Source organism: Corvus cornix, chromosome 2 (genome assembly GCF_000738735.6).
Source record: "Corvus cornix cornix isolate S_Up_H32 chromosome 2, ASM73873v5, whole genome shotgun sequence".
Classification (NCBI taxonomy): domain Eukaryota; kingdom Metazoa; phylum Chordata; class Aves; order Passeriformes; family Corvidae; genus Corvus; species Corvus cornix.
The window spans coordinates 6,952,688-6,966,758 of record NC_046333.1 but is presented as its reverse complement, the minus strand read 5'-3'; the positions used below and the strand labels follow the sequence as shown (position 1 = coordinate 6,966,758).

The 14,071-nt window shown below is 45.2% G+C and overlaps 1 protein-coding gene across 2 annotated transcripts in view; it reads right to left on the bottom strand.

Moving 5' to 3' along the window:
- DPP6 (dipeptidyl peptidase like 6) overlaps nucleotides 1–14,071 on the bottom strand; it is a 540,400-nt gene that overhangs the window by 470,623 nt on the left and 55,706 nt on the right. The window contains exon 1 of one of the 2 annotated variants that reach the window (XM_039549157.1): nucleotides 9,342–9,572. The exons of the other annotated variant lie outside the window; for it this stretch is intronic. Coding sequence (XP_039405091.1) covers nucleotides 9,342–9,392 — 51 coding nt within the window. The 5' untranslated portion in view covers nucleotides 9,393–9,572. Of the gene's footprint in view, nucleotides 1–9,341; nucleotides 9,573–14,071 lie in introns of those variants that run through there. 2 annotated transcript variants of the gene reach the window in all.

The window sequence follows — 14,071 nt, the reverse complement described above, 5'->3', positions numbered from 1 at the left end:
AAAAACAAATAAAAATGTTTCATTTTCAGCATGTTTTCCAGTTTAACATCATCAGTGAAAACAAACATACGCAGAAGTGCAGGCATGCAGCATGCTCTGGGGAACAGCTGATGGAGGAGCTCATGGGGCTTTCCATGGGGGACAACTTATAAAACAAGATTAAGTAAAAAATACAGAGTGCTTGTCTTAACCACCTTACTCTGCTTTTCTTCTTCTTCTTGCCTTCCTACCATGAAGTTTACCTTCTTTTTTTTTTTTTTTTGCCAACTACAGTATATTTCCCTGTTGCTACCTTTTAAAAATTACTGAAAATCCCTGGTGACACAGAACATGGTGGGGTTACGTGTCGAGAGTCAGATCTGAAAGCACCTGAGCCTCAAACAAAATTCTTACTCATTTCAGCAGGAGTAGTAAACCCATTAAGTTTGGCAAAAGTTTTGCTTGAGTAAGTGCTGAATAATGACTACAAAATGAGGCTATGCAATATGTGACTGGAATTCATGCCAAGTCTGTCTACACATGCCTGAGTTGACAAAATCTTCTGGCCAGTATTCCCTGTAACTTGAGAGGGATTTTCCAGAGCATTGACCACTCTGTTTACCATTCAATGCTTGACCTGGGCATGCAATGTTCACCACTGCAGCTCATCCCAGTGTCTTGAATTGTCTGTTTTCTCATACTTGCTTTGATTGGACATTTCTGTGCATCTCAGTGTAGTGGTTTGGTCCAAAATACTCATTACTGTTTATCTGCTGTGAGATAAGAATTAGGAGAAATGCAAAGCAGGCACCAAACTTGAAAGAATATAAAGAAGTTTATTAACAGACCTAAAAGAAGAAAAAAAAATTATACCACCTTCAGAACTCTCCTCCTCTCTCCACCTTCCTCCCTTCTCCCACTGACAATGTGAAAAGACAACCCTTAAGATGTTCAGTCTGTTTACCACTTCCATAATAACCTTGTTCAGTCCATTTAGAAAGAGAAGTCTCTTCTTGCTCATGCTATGAAAACATTATCACAACGAGACAGCCGCCCACTTCCAAATATTGTTCAGTCCATTTAGGAAGAGGAGTCTCTCTGCCTGCGTGTGAGTCCTTTCCCCCGACTTGCAGCTTTTCCCGCAACTGCTTTCGAGGGTCCACTCTTGAAGTTTTTGGGGTACAATTTTAAGGTTGAGCCGTTCAGAAACAAAAACAGAGGCCCTTCTCCTTCCCTGGGAGCAAAGGGTCTTCATCATCTTCATCTTTAGGACTATCTCTGGGAGCATCTCTAGGAACTGAGGTTTCTCCTTTCCCGTTTGGAGCAAAAGTCCTCATCTGGTTCATCTCTAGGGACTGAGGTTTCCTCCTTTCCCGTTTGGAGCAAAAGTCCTCATCTGGTTCATCTCTCCCTGTCCAAACTTCTCATGAAATTACAGCTGCGTCAGCATCTGCCTATCTCAACGCAGGTGCTTCTGCTCACGAGTTGAACACTCCACCCCCCAGATCTTCATGAAATTACAACAGGATACTCTGATATATCATAGCTTCACAACAGAATTTCAGCTTTAAGCATCTCCTCTCTCTCTTCCCTCAGGTTTTCAGCTCTTCACAGCGATAAAAGGGTTACTCTCACCTCGGCCTTGCAGCTTTGCAGCTGGAATGTTGAATGTTTCTTATCGCAGTGGAGAGGGGGGAGAGCCGAGCCGCTCTGGCTGCCCACGGCAAGGCAGTGGGGGGGGGTTCCACGGCTGGAACAGGTCCATGGCTTCAGGATGGCCGTGGCCCGACCCAGCCTGGCCCAAGCAGGGCCTGGCCGGGCCCACTGGGCCCTGCTCGGGCCCTGCAGCCACCTGTCCCAGCGCCGGAAACGAGAGAGAGCTTGGAGGGGAGTTTGCCTATTCTTAAATGTGGATCACAGAGGTGATCACAACTTTAAGTGGCTTAGAGAATTGTCCATATCCAAACTGGCCAGCTGATAGGTTCTATCAGTTCCCAGAGGAAGCTGCCAGCACCCCTTAGCAAGGACGTCCCTTCCGGGACTATGCTTGCTAACCTATGACACTCAGGATAACCCCTTAAGTCATTATTCCACAGTGATTAGGGATAAGATGGTGAGAATACTTCATAGAAGCACTGAGTCACACTATGAAAGAGGCCTTGCCACAAAAAAACTCCTAAATTTGTTGCTGGAGGTGCACCGAGTTTGCAACAATTTTATTGTGCCTTGCAAGTGTGCAACTTGGGAACTACCTACTTACAGTTGAGGGTTGGACTCAGATCCAGTTACACACAAAATAATTCTCCCCCTGATCAAGGCAATTCCACAGGCAATTCCACTGCTTCTGTTCCCACTCTTCCCTTCTGTAGCAATGAAGAGGACATTGCCGGGCATACAGAACCCACAGGGAAAATTTTGTGCTCAGAAACGACCAGCAAGGCACAAACTTCTACCCAGAGCACAGCATAAACATTACAACATGGGTGCTCCAGGAAGTCCCAGGACCTCACCAATATCTCCACAGATATCCAAGTGATGGCACAAAGCCAGTTTTTGCAAAAACAATATTTTGACATAATCTTGACAATCCACTCCAAGGGCAACAGGACACTGCAAATGCAAACTTTGCATGCTACAGTGCAAGGTCTGTTTGCTACAGTGTCCTTAAGAGGCTAGAAAATCCATGCAATCTACAGGTGAATGCATGCTACAGCTGGGTCCCAGTTCTCAGTGTATTGTAAGCATTTAGGCTCTAAGGGTTTAGATTTATTTTTAAAATTGCATTCTCAACTGCAGCCTTTTCAAAAGAACTGAATACTATGGGAACTTGCTAAATGCAATGCTCCATTGGGAAGGAATGCCAAGGTTACTAAGTGACAGCATTATGCATTAGTGGATTACATGAGATTTAGAGTACATAAAACAATTTAATAAATGGGCTTTGCTTGTTAATCTCACGTGAGTCACTGTGTAGTACAATACTGTACAGACAGCACACAAGCAAACAGACCTAGAAGAATAAATCCTCATATTGCACTTGTGATGACATTAAACCATTTGGGTTAAATAATTTTAAAGCCAAGGGTGCATTATAATGTTCTAGGACAGCTCAGTTTATACAAACTACAGACCAAGAGATTCCTGCTACAACATGGCATCTTGCTGAGATGGAGCTCCTCTCCTGCTACAGCTGGGCTGTGCTGCTGGGAGACTGGACCTGCTTCTGCACAAGCATGCAGGGACCTGCGAAGAGCAGAGCTCCAAATGTGGAGCTCATCTATCTTCACATGCCACTGCAGATGTAGTTGACAAACCCTGGGCAGATGTGCAGAGTAATTTTCGTCTGATGTAACAGCAGAGGCTAGAGAGGGTTCTTAGTTTCACTTAAGGTGCTCTGGAATATCTATGACTATGTTTAAGCAACAGACAAACTCATCACTTGGATATGTGCAGGCTCAGCTTGTACCCCATAATTCCTTGAGTCAATGGAGAGAAGTTGGCACTTAAGAGTGCAGGTACTCTGGCCCATTTTGCACATCTACAGGAAGATGGGATGAATCAGACTCCACTGACTAATTTGTAGAGGAAGCCCAGGCTGACTAACTTAGATATAAATGTCTATACTGAAGAAGCCAATGTTTAGTCAGAGGAATCCTATGTCCATCTTGTTCTAATGAAGAATTACCAGACTCCCACAGAGACTGTTCCAGCAGTTCATCACCTTCCCTGTAAAAACTGGGCACTTTATCTTCTAGTTTGGAAAGCTCTGACTCCAACTTCCAGCTTTGAATCTTGTTTTGTCTTTGTCATCTGCATTAAAGAGCCTGTTGGTAGTAAGGGTTGTGTACCAACCAGAGGTGTTCTTGGGGCATGATTCTCTATTGCCTTCCCCTTTACATAGTCAGTCAGGCCAATACTGAGAGAGTGCAAAGCTCTGCCAAGAAATGAGACCTCTGAGATATACAAGAGTGACACTTGAAACGTGCTGTGTAGTATCTGCTGGCAGTTGAAAGATTCATTCCACAGCACAGAAAGAAAAACCCTGCTCATCAAATAAAGCCTCAGGCCATCAACATCTACAATACTTACATTTTAGGTATTTATCTTAAGCAAGTCCAGACTTCATTAATGAACAAATGTAACCTCTCAAATAGAGATGAATGCAATGCTGTCTTCCCAGCTGCACAGACAGCTCTGTGGCTCTGTTGCTGCTCAAGGCTCTACAGCCACCCACTCAGCTGTCATTCACTAAAATCATAACAGTCCCTTCTACTTCTCCCTTTACTGTTTGGCAAAGCAGTGAAAAGATACAGAAAGAGAGGGAGGGGTTAGACTGTCCTGTGAATAGTCAGACAGCTCAGAGGACGAAGGGAGAAATTAGCACAAAGTGCACCTTTTTCCTTGCAAGTAAGAGGAACCAGGGAAGCTGCTGAGGAGTACTGAAGAAAAAGATGCAGGTGTGAGGAGCACCATCAAATTCAAGATTTTGAACCCTTCTGACAGTGAAAATTAAAGTCAGACCACATGTCCTCCTTCAATTTCACAGCACTAAGTAGCGAGCCAGAGATGTGGAGTGCTTCCCACGGCTCCCAAAGTTATTCTGAGACAGCTTGGCACCATGTATTTCTCACAGGTCCTGCAGCTTTAGTGGATCCCTTATAATTCCAGGCTTTGCATTTCTCTATACCCTAAGTAAGGATGTATCTAAAAGCACACTATATTGCATGGACAATATTAGGATCCTGCAAAGCTTGTGGAGCTCTCTACCATCCCACCTCAAATGTAAAAAGGCTCCTAATTTCCACCAGCTAGCAACACGACATTAGAACAGCCTCAGCATATCTTACAGCTTTCCCACAATGCAGCAATTCCAGCACCTCCTATGGATTGTATGCCTGCTGCACATATCGTCCTTACAAAAGGGAGCCCTTGTTCCCTTTCACGCCTGACCCAGAAACGATACCAGAATGTTACAGTCCTCAAAACACAACTCACCTTTCACTAAGCAGCCTCAGTCCCAACGATTTTTTTGCTGCAATTCTTGCTGTAGTATCAGCAATTGAATTCCTGCCTCGCTTTAAACTCCAGCTGAACTCATGACAGCTCACCTGGGAACTGCTACCTCGGTTTCCTTGCTTTCAGTTCTGGAGCTCCCTGTGTTTCAGCTGAGGTAGTAGACAACTAAGGAACAGTACACAAAATCTGGATTGCATTTGGCTTCTAAGTCAAGCTGAATATAAGACAGAGGGAAGGCTAAAGTAGCAGGGACCTGCACTGGGTCACAAACTCCACCATGTACTTCAGTGTGGGAGTTTCAAGAAAAATTAATCTTTACACAGCTTCTTTAGCCCATGTTAGGACAACTGCATTCTTGGCTGAGAAGAATTTCACCATGTTTCAGTGCCATGTGATTGAGCACTGCAAGAAACACACCTGTAGGTAAATTATGCCAAATAAGGAAAATCACAATGGAACACCAAGGTCTTATTTATTTCAGTAAGAATTTATTGCTCCTGAGAGGTACCAGAGTTGTGTTTCTCAAGGAAGAGCAGGAGCACTCCTGGGATGACAGAGTAGCTTAGTCTTCATGTCAGTTGTACCCTTGAGGTCTCCGAGGCCTCAGAGGTGCTAGAGGACTTCTGAGGAGATAACAGTTGCCACTGGGCTTATTTTTATTTGGGTTTTTTATATGTACATCAAAACTGTAGCTATGAGAGTTGGAATTTAAATGGTCAAACTGAAAATCTAAATCTCCAGACTCTTCTGCAAATCCTCTCAATGAACCCAAGCTGTCTCTTTTGCCCTATTCATACATTTTTCATCAGAGTAAAGCAGAAATCTGACACATCCACCATGGTTTCTCTTGGCAGTTTCCAAACATTCGAGCACCTGCAGGTTAGAGTGAAATTCAGAACAAGAGTTTCACAGCAACCTCCCTCCCCCTAATACACATAGATAGATCAGGGTGCTCACTGCTTCCACTGACCACTAAGTGTGCCAAACTAACAGCCTGCTCACACACAGCACATTAATTTGCTTTCAAAACCCCTCTGCATTCCCCCAAGCCCATTGTTACCACTCACCTAATTGTCCACAACCAAAGGTAGTAGCTCCTTATAAACCTTGTTGCAATTGTACCTCTAACAAATTGGGATTTGCAAGAGTGCTTGTAAGAGAAGAATCTGGCACTACTGTAAAAGTGCTCTTCAAAACAGCTCTTGTGGATACATTTGTTTGCAAATCCATTAAAAACAAACAAACAAAACCCCTGTGTACATGATAGGCCAGTCCCTGGGGAGACACAGGGAAGCGTAGAATAAAATGCATAGTTGGCACTATTGCCCCGACCTGACAACTGGATGTGCAAGGAAAAAGATTGGAATATTTTAATGAAATAAATTATATAGCCACACCTAAAGTTAGGATAAAATGCAAGTGTGTTAAATTTATCTCCAAAAGTGATAGACATTTATCTCCATACCATATTGTTGCATACTAACTTCAAGTACACTGGAAAACTCAAGGATACATCAATTCTTATTGGGAGAAACCACTGTATATTAATCACTTCCTACAGCATTTATGTAGAATTAAGAGAAAGCCCATTGTAAGAGCCTGAGCTATTTCTGTAAGTTGCATTCCCCTGGTTCAAATGATGAATGGGAAATACAGCAGTAAAATAAAAATAGGCACCTTTCCAGGTAAATGCTATTGTTTAAAAAAAGCCAAACAAAGCCCTGGTAAAATACTGCTACAGGGATAAAAACATTTATCTCAGTGCCACAAGAATGGCTTCATTTTTTGCTGGTCTAATTAGGTAATAAAGAAATCACAGGTGTAATGACTCCATGAGCTATTACCACACTTGAAAAGGGTCCACTGCATGGTCAGGGACCAGTGTGTCAGTATTATCACCTGCTGTCACATCATTTTAGGAATGAAATAGCTCAATTTAACAGAGATTTTTAAAGAGAAGAAAAATCAATACATAGTTAGAAGCTTGTCAGGATTCTAAGCAACAGCAAAACTGCCAGAAAACAAACAAACAAACAAAAAAAAATAGTCATGGTGGGCTTTGAATTTTCAATGGCTTTTTGAATTCTGCTGAGGCACTTAATGCAGGGCACACTGTAATGCAACTCCTGGGATTCCACACACCCCAAGCCAGTATTCGCAATCACTGCCAGGTAGGAGAGGGAGGACATCCACAGCACAGGATTTGACATGAGTAGTTCAGGATTCTAATTTTAATTGAAACAAAAGTGATATAAAAGCAAAACTACTATTTTTTAAACAACAGCTTAAGGAAAAGCATAAACTACTAGGCTTAACTTGTTGGAATTTCCATCAAAAGTGTACCTCAGTTTTCAGGACTAGGTCTGCTAAATACTACCTTGAAGAAATATAAAATCTATTCAAGTATCTTAAAGCTCAAATATTCACCTAAACTTAATTCTTGCTAAAATAAACTGCAGATCCAGCTGCAAACACAGAGCAGATTAACACCGAAACCAGGTGTGTGTGGCCCATAGAAACAGACATTATCTAAAGAAATCACCTGTTCCCCCACCAAAATCAAATATAACAGTTTTTGTCTTTAAATTTGATTCCCAGTGTCTCAAAAATGAGTTCTCAAAAGGAAAACCTTGCATTCAAGTCCAGGGAGACTGCCCCAAGTGACAGAAGTAACTGTGACTTAGCAGCCTGAGGGGCCAGATCCTGCTCCTGTCTGAGTCAGAGGCATAAACTATTGTCTCTGGCTGAAGGTTGGAGTTGTGGACTGCCCCTGCTACATAGCCATGTGTGCAGATCGATCACCCAGCCCTTGCTCATCCCACAGAGCTGTGGAAAGGCGGATCCATTTTGCCACGCTCGGAAGCACCAGCCAGAAATCCCAGCAGAAGCTTCAGCCCTGCGCTGAGTGGCGGTGGGGGAATCCCTGCCCGCTCCTCATTCCCTGACTTTGGACACTTGCAAGGAAAATGTGCAAGAGGTTTTTTATTAATTCTGTGATTTTACACATTCTGTGTGTGTGAATTAGTCTCACCCTGTACTTAAATCAAACAATGTCATCTCAGCTCGTTGATTGTTTTTTCTTACTGATCAAGAACTTCCTAACCAAAGGCTATAATGACCATCAGGATGAGTAGCTTAAGCAGATAATAGTCTAAATTTCCCCCCACAAAAAAAAGTTCCAGCACTAGATATTTGCCAGGCATTTAAAAAGCACAATAAAAGGAGCACGCTGCAATCACACAGGCTGTGTAATTCTCCTGGAAAAAAATGTTTGTAGAAGTTCCTGTTCAGTTGCCTTACTTGAATTCACAGGTCACATAGCATTGCACCTTCCTCTTAAACACTACCGCTGGAAAAAGCAATATTATTGGAGTTGGAAAAGCAGACACTTCCTTAAAAAGCCAGCAAAGCATTTTACTACAGAACTTGATTAAAGGATGGCGAATACTTTGGCTTCTTCTTGAACAGAAGGCATGAGAGAAACAGATACTACCTTTCTTATTAAATATTAGCATTTCCCCTCACAGGGGAGGCAAAACACAGACAGAAGGGCTCTTCTTGAGCAGAGAAGGGACAGGAGACCAACAGGTACCCTTTATGCGCTTCAGGTTATTTGAAAGAAGTTGGTTTTAAGGCGAAGCGCCCTGAAGCCTCTCCCAGCCTGCGGTGCACCCCCGCCCCGCCGCAGCGAGCTCCTCCCGCCTGCCGGAGCCGCCGCATGCGGGGCCCGCGCACCCCCAGCCCCGCCGCCCCCAGCGGGTCAAGCCAGCAGGCAAAACACACCAATATATTTCCATCAGCACAAGATGGCAACCAGCACTTCTTCCGGCAGAGCAGCTGGATGCTTTTATTTTTTCCTTAAGGGAGGAGGGGGATTATTGAAAAGGCATCCCGAGTAGTGGGGGGTTTTTTGTTGGTTTTTTTTTTTTTTAATGGCATCAAGACAAATGTTTCCAGTAGTAATGCCGGAGGAAAGGCGAGGCAGCCCCCACAGCCCCCAGCTCACGCACACACATCGTGGTCATCAACTTGGCGAAGTTGGCCGTGCCGGGGCGCGGTGCCCAGCGAGCCCCGCGCCCCCCGCCCGCGCTGCGCCCCACTCCCCCGGCAAACGGGGACGCCCCCGCACCCCCAAATCCCCCGTGACCCCCTCCAGTGGGGGGACAGGCACCAAGCGGGGCACGGACACCAAGCAAAGAGCCCCCTTCTGTCCCCCGGCCAGCCCAGCCCCAGCAGCGGGGGCTCCGCACCGACCGTGCGGGCGGTGAGCGGGGTCTGGCAGCGCCGAGCCGAGCAGGGAGCCCCGACACTTACAGTCACTGGAGGCGCCAGCAGCAGCCACTTACCATCATGTTTCCTTGCATTTTAGCCGTTTGAAACATTGCCTTTTCCTTCATTTTTGCCGTGTGTGTGCGTGCGTGTGCTGTTCCCCGAGAGTTACTTAATCCAGCGGCTGGATCACTTTAGTGAAGAACTGGCGTGCACTTGCGATGGCTCTTTTTGGTGTGGAGTGGAGGGGACTACGAGCAGCAGAGGGGGAGGGTGCCTGCTTTCTCTCTTTTCCTTCCCCACCCTTTCAATACATATTTTTCCTTTTGACCCAAAGTAAAAAAAAAAAAAAAAAAAAAGGTAATAAAAATAAAGCAGCTCCTGTCAGAGGAGAGGGGAGGCGAGAGCAGCGGGGGCACCCAGCTCTGTCACCACCCGGATCCAGGTTTTGCCCTGCGGGAGCCGGCGGGGCGGGGTGGGTGGGCAGGAGGGAGCCGCACACACGCTCCCCGCCCCGGCCATGCCCGGCCGCCGCCCCGGGCCCGGGCGGTCCCGCCGAGCCAAGCCCACCCCGCAGACCACTTGCAGAAAAAGGGAGGGTGGGGGGCAATAAATAAAAAAGAGGGGGGCTGTCGCCCCTCCGCTGGCTGTGCCCGGCTCGCCGTTCTCCCGGGGGGTTACACACGCTTTTTACAACAGGAACCGGGGAGGGTGTGGGGAGAGGAGCCGCCTCTCCGGCGTTAACTGTTCACCGGCTGAGCCGGCGCGGCCCCGGCCAGGCCACGGCTGGTGCAGGAGGGTGGGGAATAGCACGGCGCTGCCGCGGGGAGCGGGGGATGCTCGGCGCGTTACCATGGCTGCGCCCCGGACCCGCAGCCCCCCGACCCTCCCGCTCTCAGCCCGCGGGGCGCTGTCGGGGATGGGGCGATCCAGGGACTTGTCCCAGCGCCAGGGTTCGGGATCCGAGGCGAGCCCCTCCGCACGGCGCAGGAACGGGCAGGGGGATGCCGGAGCTCGGCTCCCACAGGGGAAAATGCAGAGCCAGGGGCATTGCCCGCGTCGGGCTGCAGCTGAACCCGGCCGTGGCCTCTGTGCCTTTCCAGCGGTGCCCGCACTTGTGAGAGGTTTCCCATCGCTGTCACTGCAGTCCCTCAGCTGCGCTGCCCCACAGGTGGCTGGAGCAGCCGCTGGAAGACGGTGCCATCCTGCTGCCCTTGTGAGAATGTGGTTCCTCCTCGCCCTGGTGCAGCTTTCCAGGGACAGAGCCTTGCCACCCATCCCAAAGGTTTGCATCTCAGCTTGCACACAAAAAAAAAAATCCTTGTGGTGTGTGGTCTCTTTGTCTCTCCCTGATGCACCCGAAGTAATTACATTTCAGGAGAATTAGGTGCCCGTCGATTTCACTTGGCAGGAACAGGGCTGCTTTACATGTTGCTCACTCAGAAGGAGACAGGAAACTGAGAAGTGATTTGCTTAATATCTGAGAAGGGAAACCAAGAAGAAAAAGCAGGAACTCTACTTGTCATCCAAGGTTTAACCAAGCCAATGGCTGAACCAAAAGCTCTCTTTTCTCTTTTTTTTCTTTCCCAACAAGGGAACTTCAGACGTGTCCATGCATCCTTTTTTTATGCCCATCTGTAGCACTTTGAGCTCTGGTTCTTCACAGTTTGCAGCATCTTCACTTCATAGGCAATGGGTGTTCACTAGAAATAGGACACAACTTGTGCAATCCCATAGTGTTGTTCACACTCTAGTTTTCTCTAAGCCACACAGCTGTTCAAAGATATTTAAATACAAAATATCACCCAAGACGACAAGCAGGTATCTTAGAAGTGATGGTAACTGGAGAAGTGAGACTCCAAGACCCTTGTGGGAAGTGCCAATGGCAGGTGATGCTGGTACCTTTGAAGATTACCTGTGGGAGCTTTTGTTTCACAAAAATGCCACCTCTCACTTGAATATCTTGATTACTCTCTCCCTTGTCTTTATTTGGGAATTGCTTATACTTTATACAAGGTGCATTTTGAGCAGGAAGTTCTTCATTATGTTCCTCAAAATCTGGTCTCGATTTCTCTACTTGGAATTTGGTGTTTTATGAGGAAGTTCCTGTTCCATCTCAGTTTTTACCCTTAGGAGTTTTAATTCTGTACGAATGCAAAATACACTTGTACTTCACTGTTAGTAGTTCCATTTGCCTCCTGCATGACTTCATACACCAATGGAAATCCTTACCCTACATTGAACTCTGGCAGTAGTGGGGTTTTGGATATTTTTACCTCAGCTTTGTCATAATGCAGTTGCAGTGTTTATCTCTTATTTTTATTTCATATTTAATTTATGCACATTGGCATAAAAGTAGCAATTATCTTGATTAAAACAGCTTTGTTTAAAGTTGAGATTACTGGCAAAATGCTTGGTTTCACCACTGACCGTATCCAGGGCTTTTTCTTTTATTAAACACCAACCAGGGTCCTTTTGGCTGGAATTTGTACATTACTGTGTTTCCACTTCTGCCACTGAAGTTTGACCCTATAATCCAGAGACTTCCAGAAACAGGAAACAAACGTGTTTTGCAGTGTTGTGCAAAATGACACCGATGATGTTGTGGCAAAAATGCCAAACACATTATGAGAGAGAATTCTCATTCACAGCTTCTAATTCTTATTTTCTGACTCACCTGACACTTTCAGAAAAGACGTAGTGAATGGTTTATCTCTGGAAAGTTTTATGATCAGAGTCCACCCTTGGAAGTTTACAAAGTTGAGTGGATAAAGCCCTGGTTCCCCTGGTGTCAGAGCAGGAGGCTGTCAGAGCTCACCCTGCCGTGAGCAGGAAGTTGGGCTAGAGACCTCCTGAGGCCTCTTTCGGCCTGCATCACCCTGCGCCCCAAAGGATCACAGCACCCTAGACAGAGTGACCCTTTTTGTTACAGATCAAAACGTCCCTTTAACAAATAACTTGTTCTGTTGCTTCCTAAGATGATTCCAAAACTGCATCTCTTGTGCTCCCAAAGACTTCAGGTTCTGCTGATCATGACGTTGGCTGGTAATTTTCACTCCTGAACAACTTCTGCTTGGCTGATGGAACAGCTAAGACTTGATCTCAGATCTAGAAGCGTGAGACTAAGCCATGCTGCTGATTTGTACCCCAGGCCAGGTGATTCTGCTGCAAACAGTCAATGACACTGTGCTTCAGATTTGGGACATTTAAGACAGCTCCAAGTGATACAACCACATTACTCTCTCAAGTGCATTAACCTGACTGGACTCCCTGTCAGCCACCATTCAGACATCTCTTGAGATTTTCTTCTTGATGGATGTTCTCCATGTCATTTTAATGGAAATTCACTAGAGCTGCAACAAATACTCTCACTGAACACAGAATCAAGTTTTTTATTATTAGAAAGTGGAATGGTAAAAGCAGAAAGATGACCTGAAATTTCTTCCATATTTTTGTTGGGAACATTTTTTTTTTTACTTCCTTTGAATGATGTGTAAGGACAGACAATCACCCTGGGACACAACAAAGTAGTGTGATTTAAGTAGCTAAAAAGCCTCTGTATTTAAGACCAGAGATCTAGCCCAGGAAACCTCAATAAAACATGAAAATATTCCTTCATTATATCAGGCTTTTTCTCAGAGGGAAAATGTGAAAATGCATTACTTTTGCATTCCTTGGTCTAGTCTCAGTGCACCTACTTTACCAGTGGAGTTACTTTTGATATAAATGTTGGAAGGCTTGGCCCAGACTCAGCTGCATCTTAACAGCAAGATCTGAAGTGAAATCCCTCTATAAGAAGGGGGTTTTTTGCAATCAGTCATTTTGTATTTCAGGTGCATAACAGGAGGAAAACCCTGGGAAATCAGAAAGTTTTCATTTTAAATCTGATCTAGATATAGCCTCTGTACCTCAGGTACTATGACAAAACCAACATGGCATCTTCATCCACCAACATTTTTATAGGCCATTTTGAGAAAACATGCTTTTCTCACACCTCTCACAGAATGAGAGATAGGAAAAAAAAATAAATAAAGCCCCATGGATATTCTATTCTTTGTAGGTTTCAGTACTCTGGGGCTGACTTTATCTGAGAAGGAGCACAGGCTACAATGCTTACATCCTATTCACAATACTTTATTTAAAGCCATGTTGATAAGAGAGTGGGAGAATTTATTTTATCAAATAAAACCCATTTGATGCTGGCTCTCCTCACTCTCCAAACAAGCCTAGGATCAGTCCTTCTGTATAGAAGGAAAGAATTAACTTCACACAGTATTATCTGGCTGCAGAGCACAGACACTAATTTTTTCAGTATTTTGAAAGAAAAATCTTTCAAGGATGTAAGACCACAGACAAATACAACAGCTGTTGTATTAAGAGTCAGTTCTAAGAGCATCAGGATTTCACTTCCTCTCCTTAATTTAAGGTTACTTTTTATTGTCTCCAATAAAAGGATTTGTGTTTTCAAAATGCAACAAATGGCTTCTTCTTCTCAGTCAGACCTTTTGTGAGGATCCTGTCTTTTACCTCTCAGCTTGATGCCACAAACCTATGCTCAGGCTTCTCTCCAGCCTAATTTCAAGATGGTCTTCTCTAAGACTGGGCTAAGACATAGTACCCTTTTGCTCTGAATTCTTCTCATCCTCTGCATCCCACCAGACCCAGGTCCCCAGCACACTGTTTTGTCGTGTGACTCACCTCTTCTTCCCTTCACTGAGCCCACAGTCTGAGCTGAGCATCAGGGGAGTCTGATTTGCACTTTCTGTCAAGCATCCACGAAAACTGGTGCTTTTCACCAGAAGTGCTG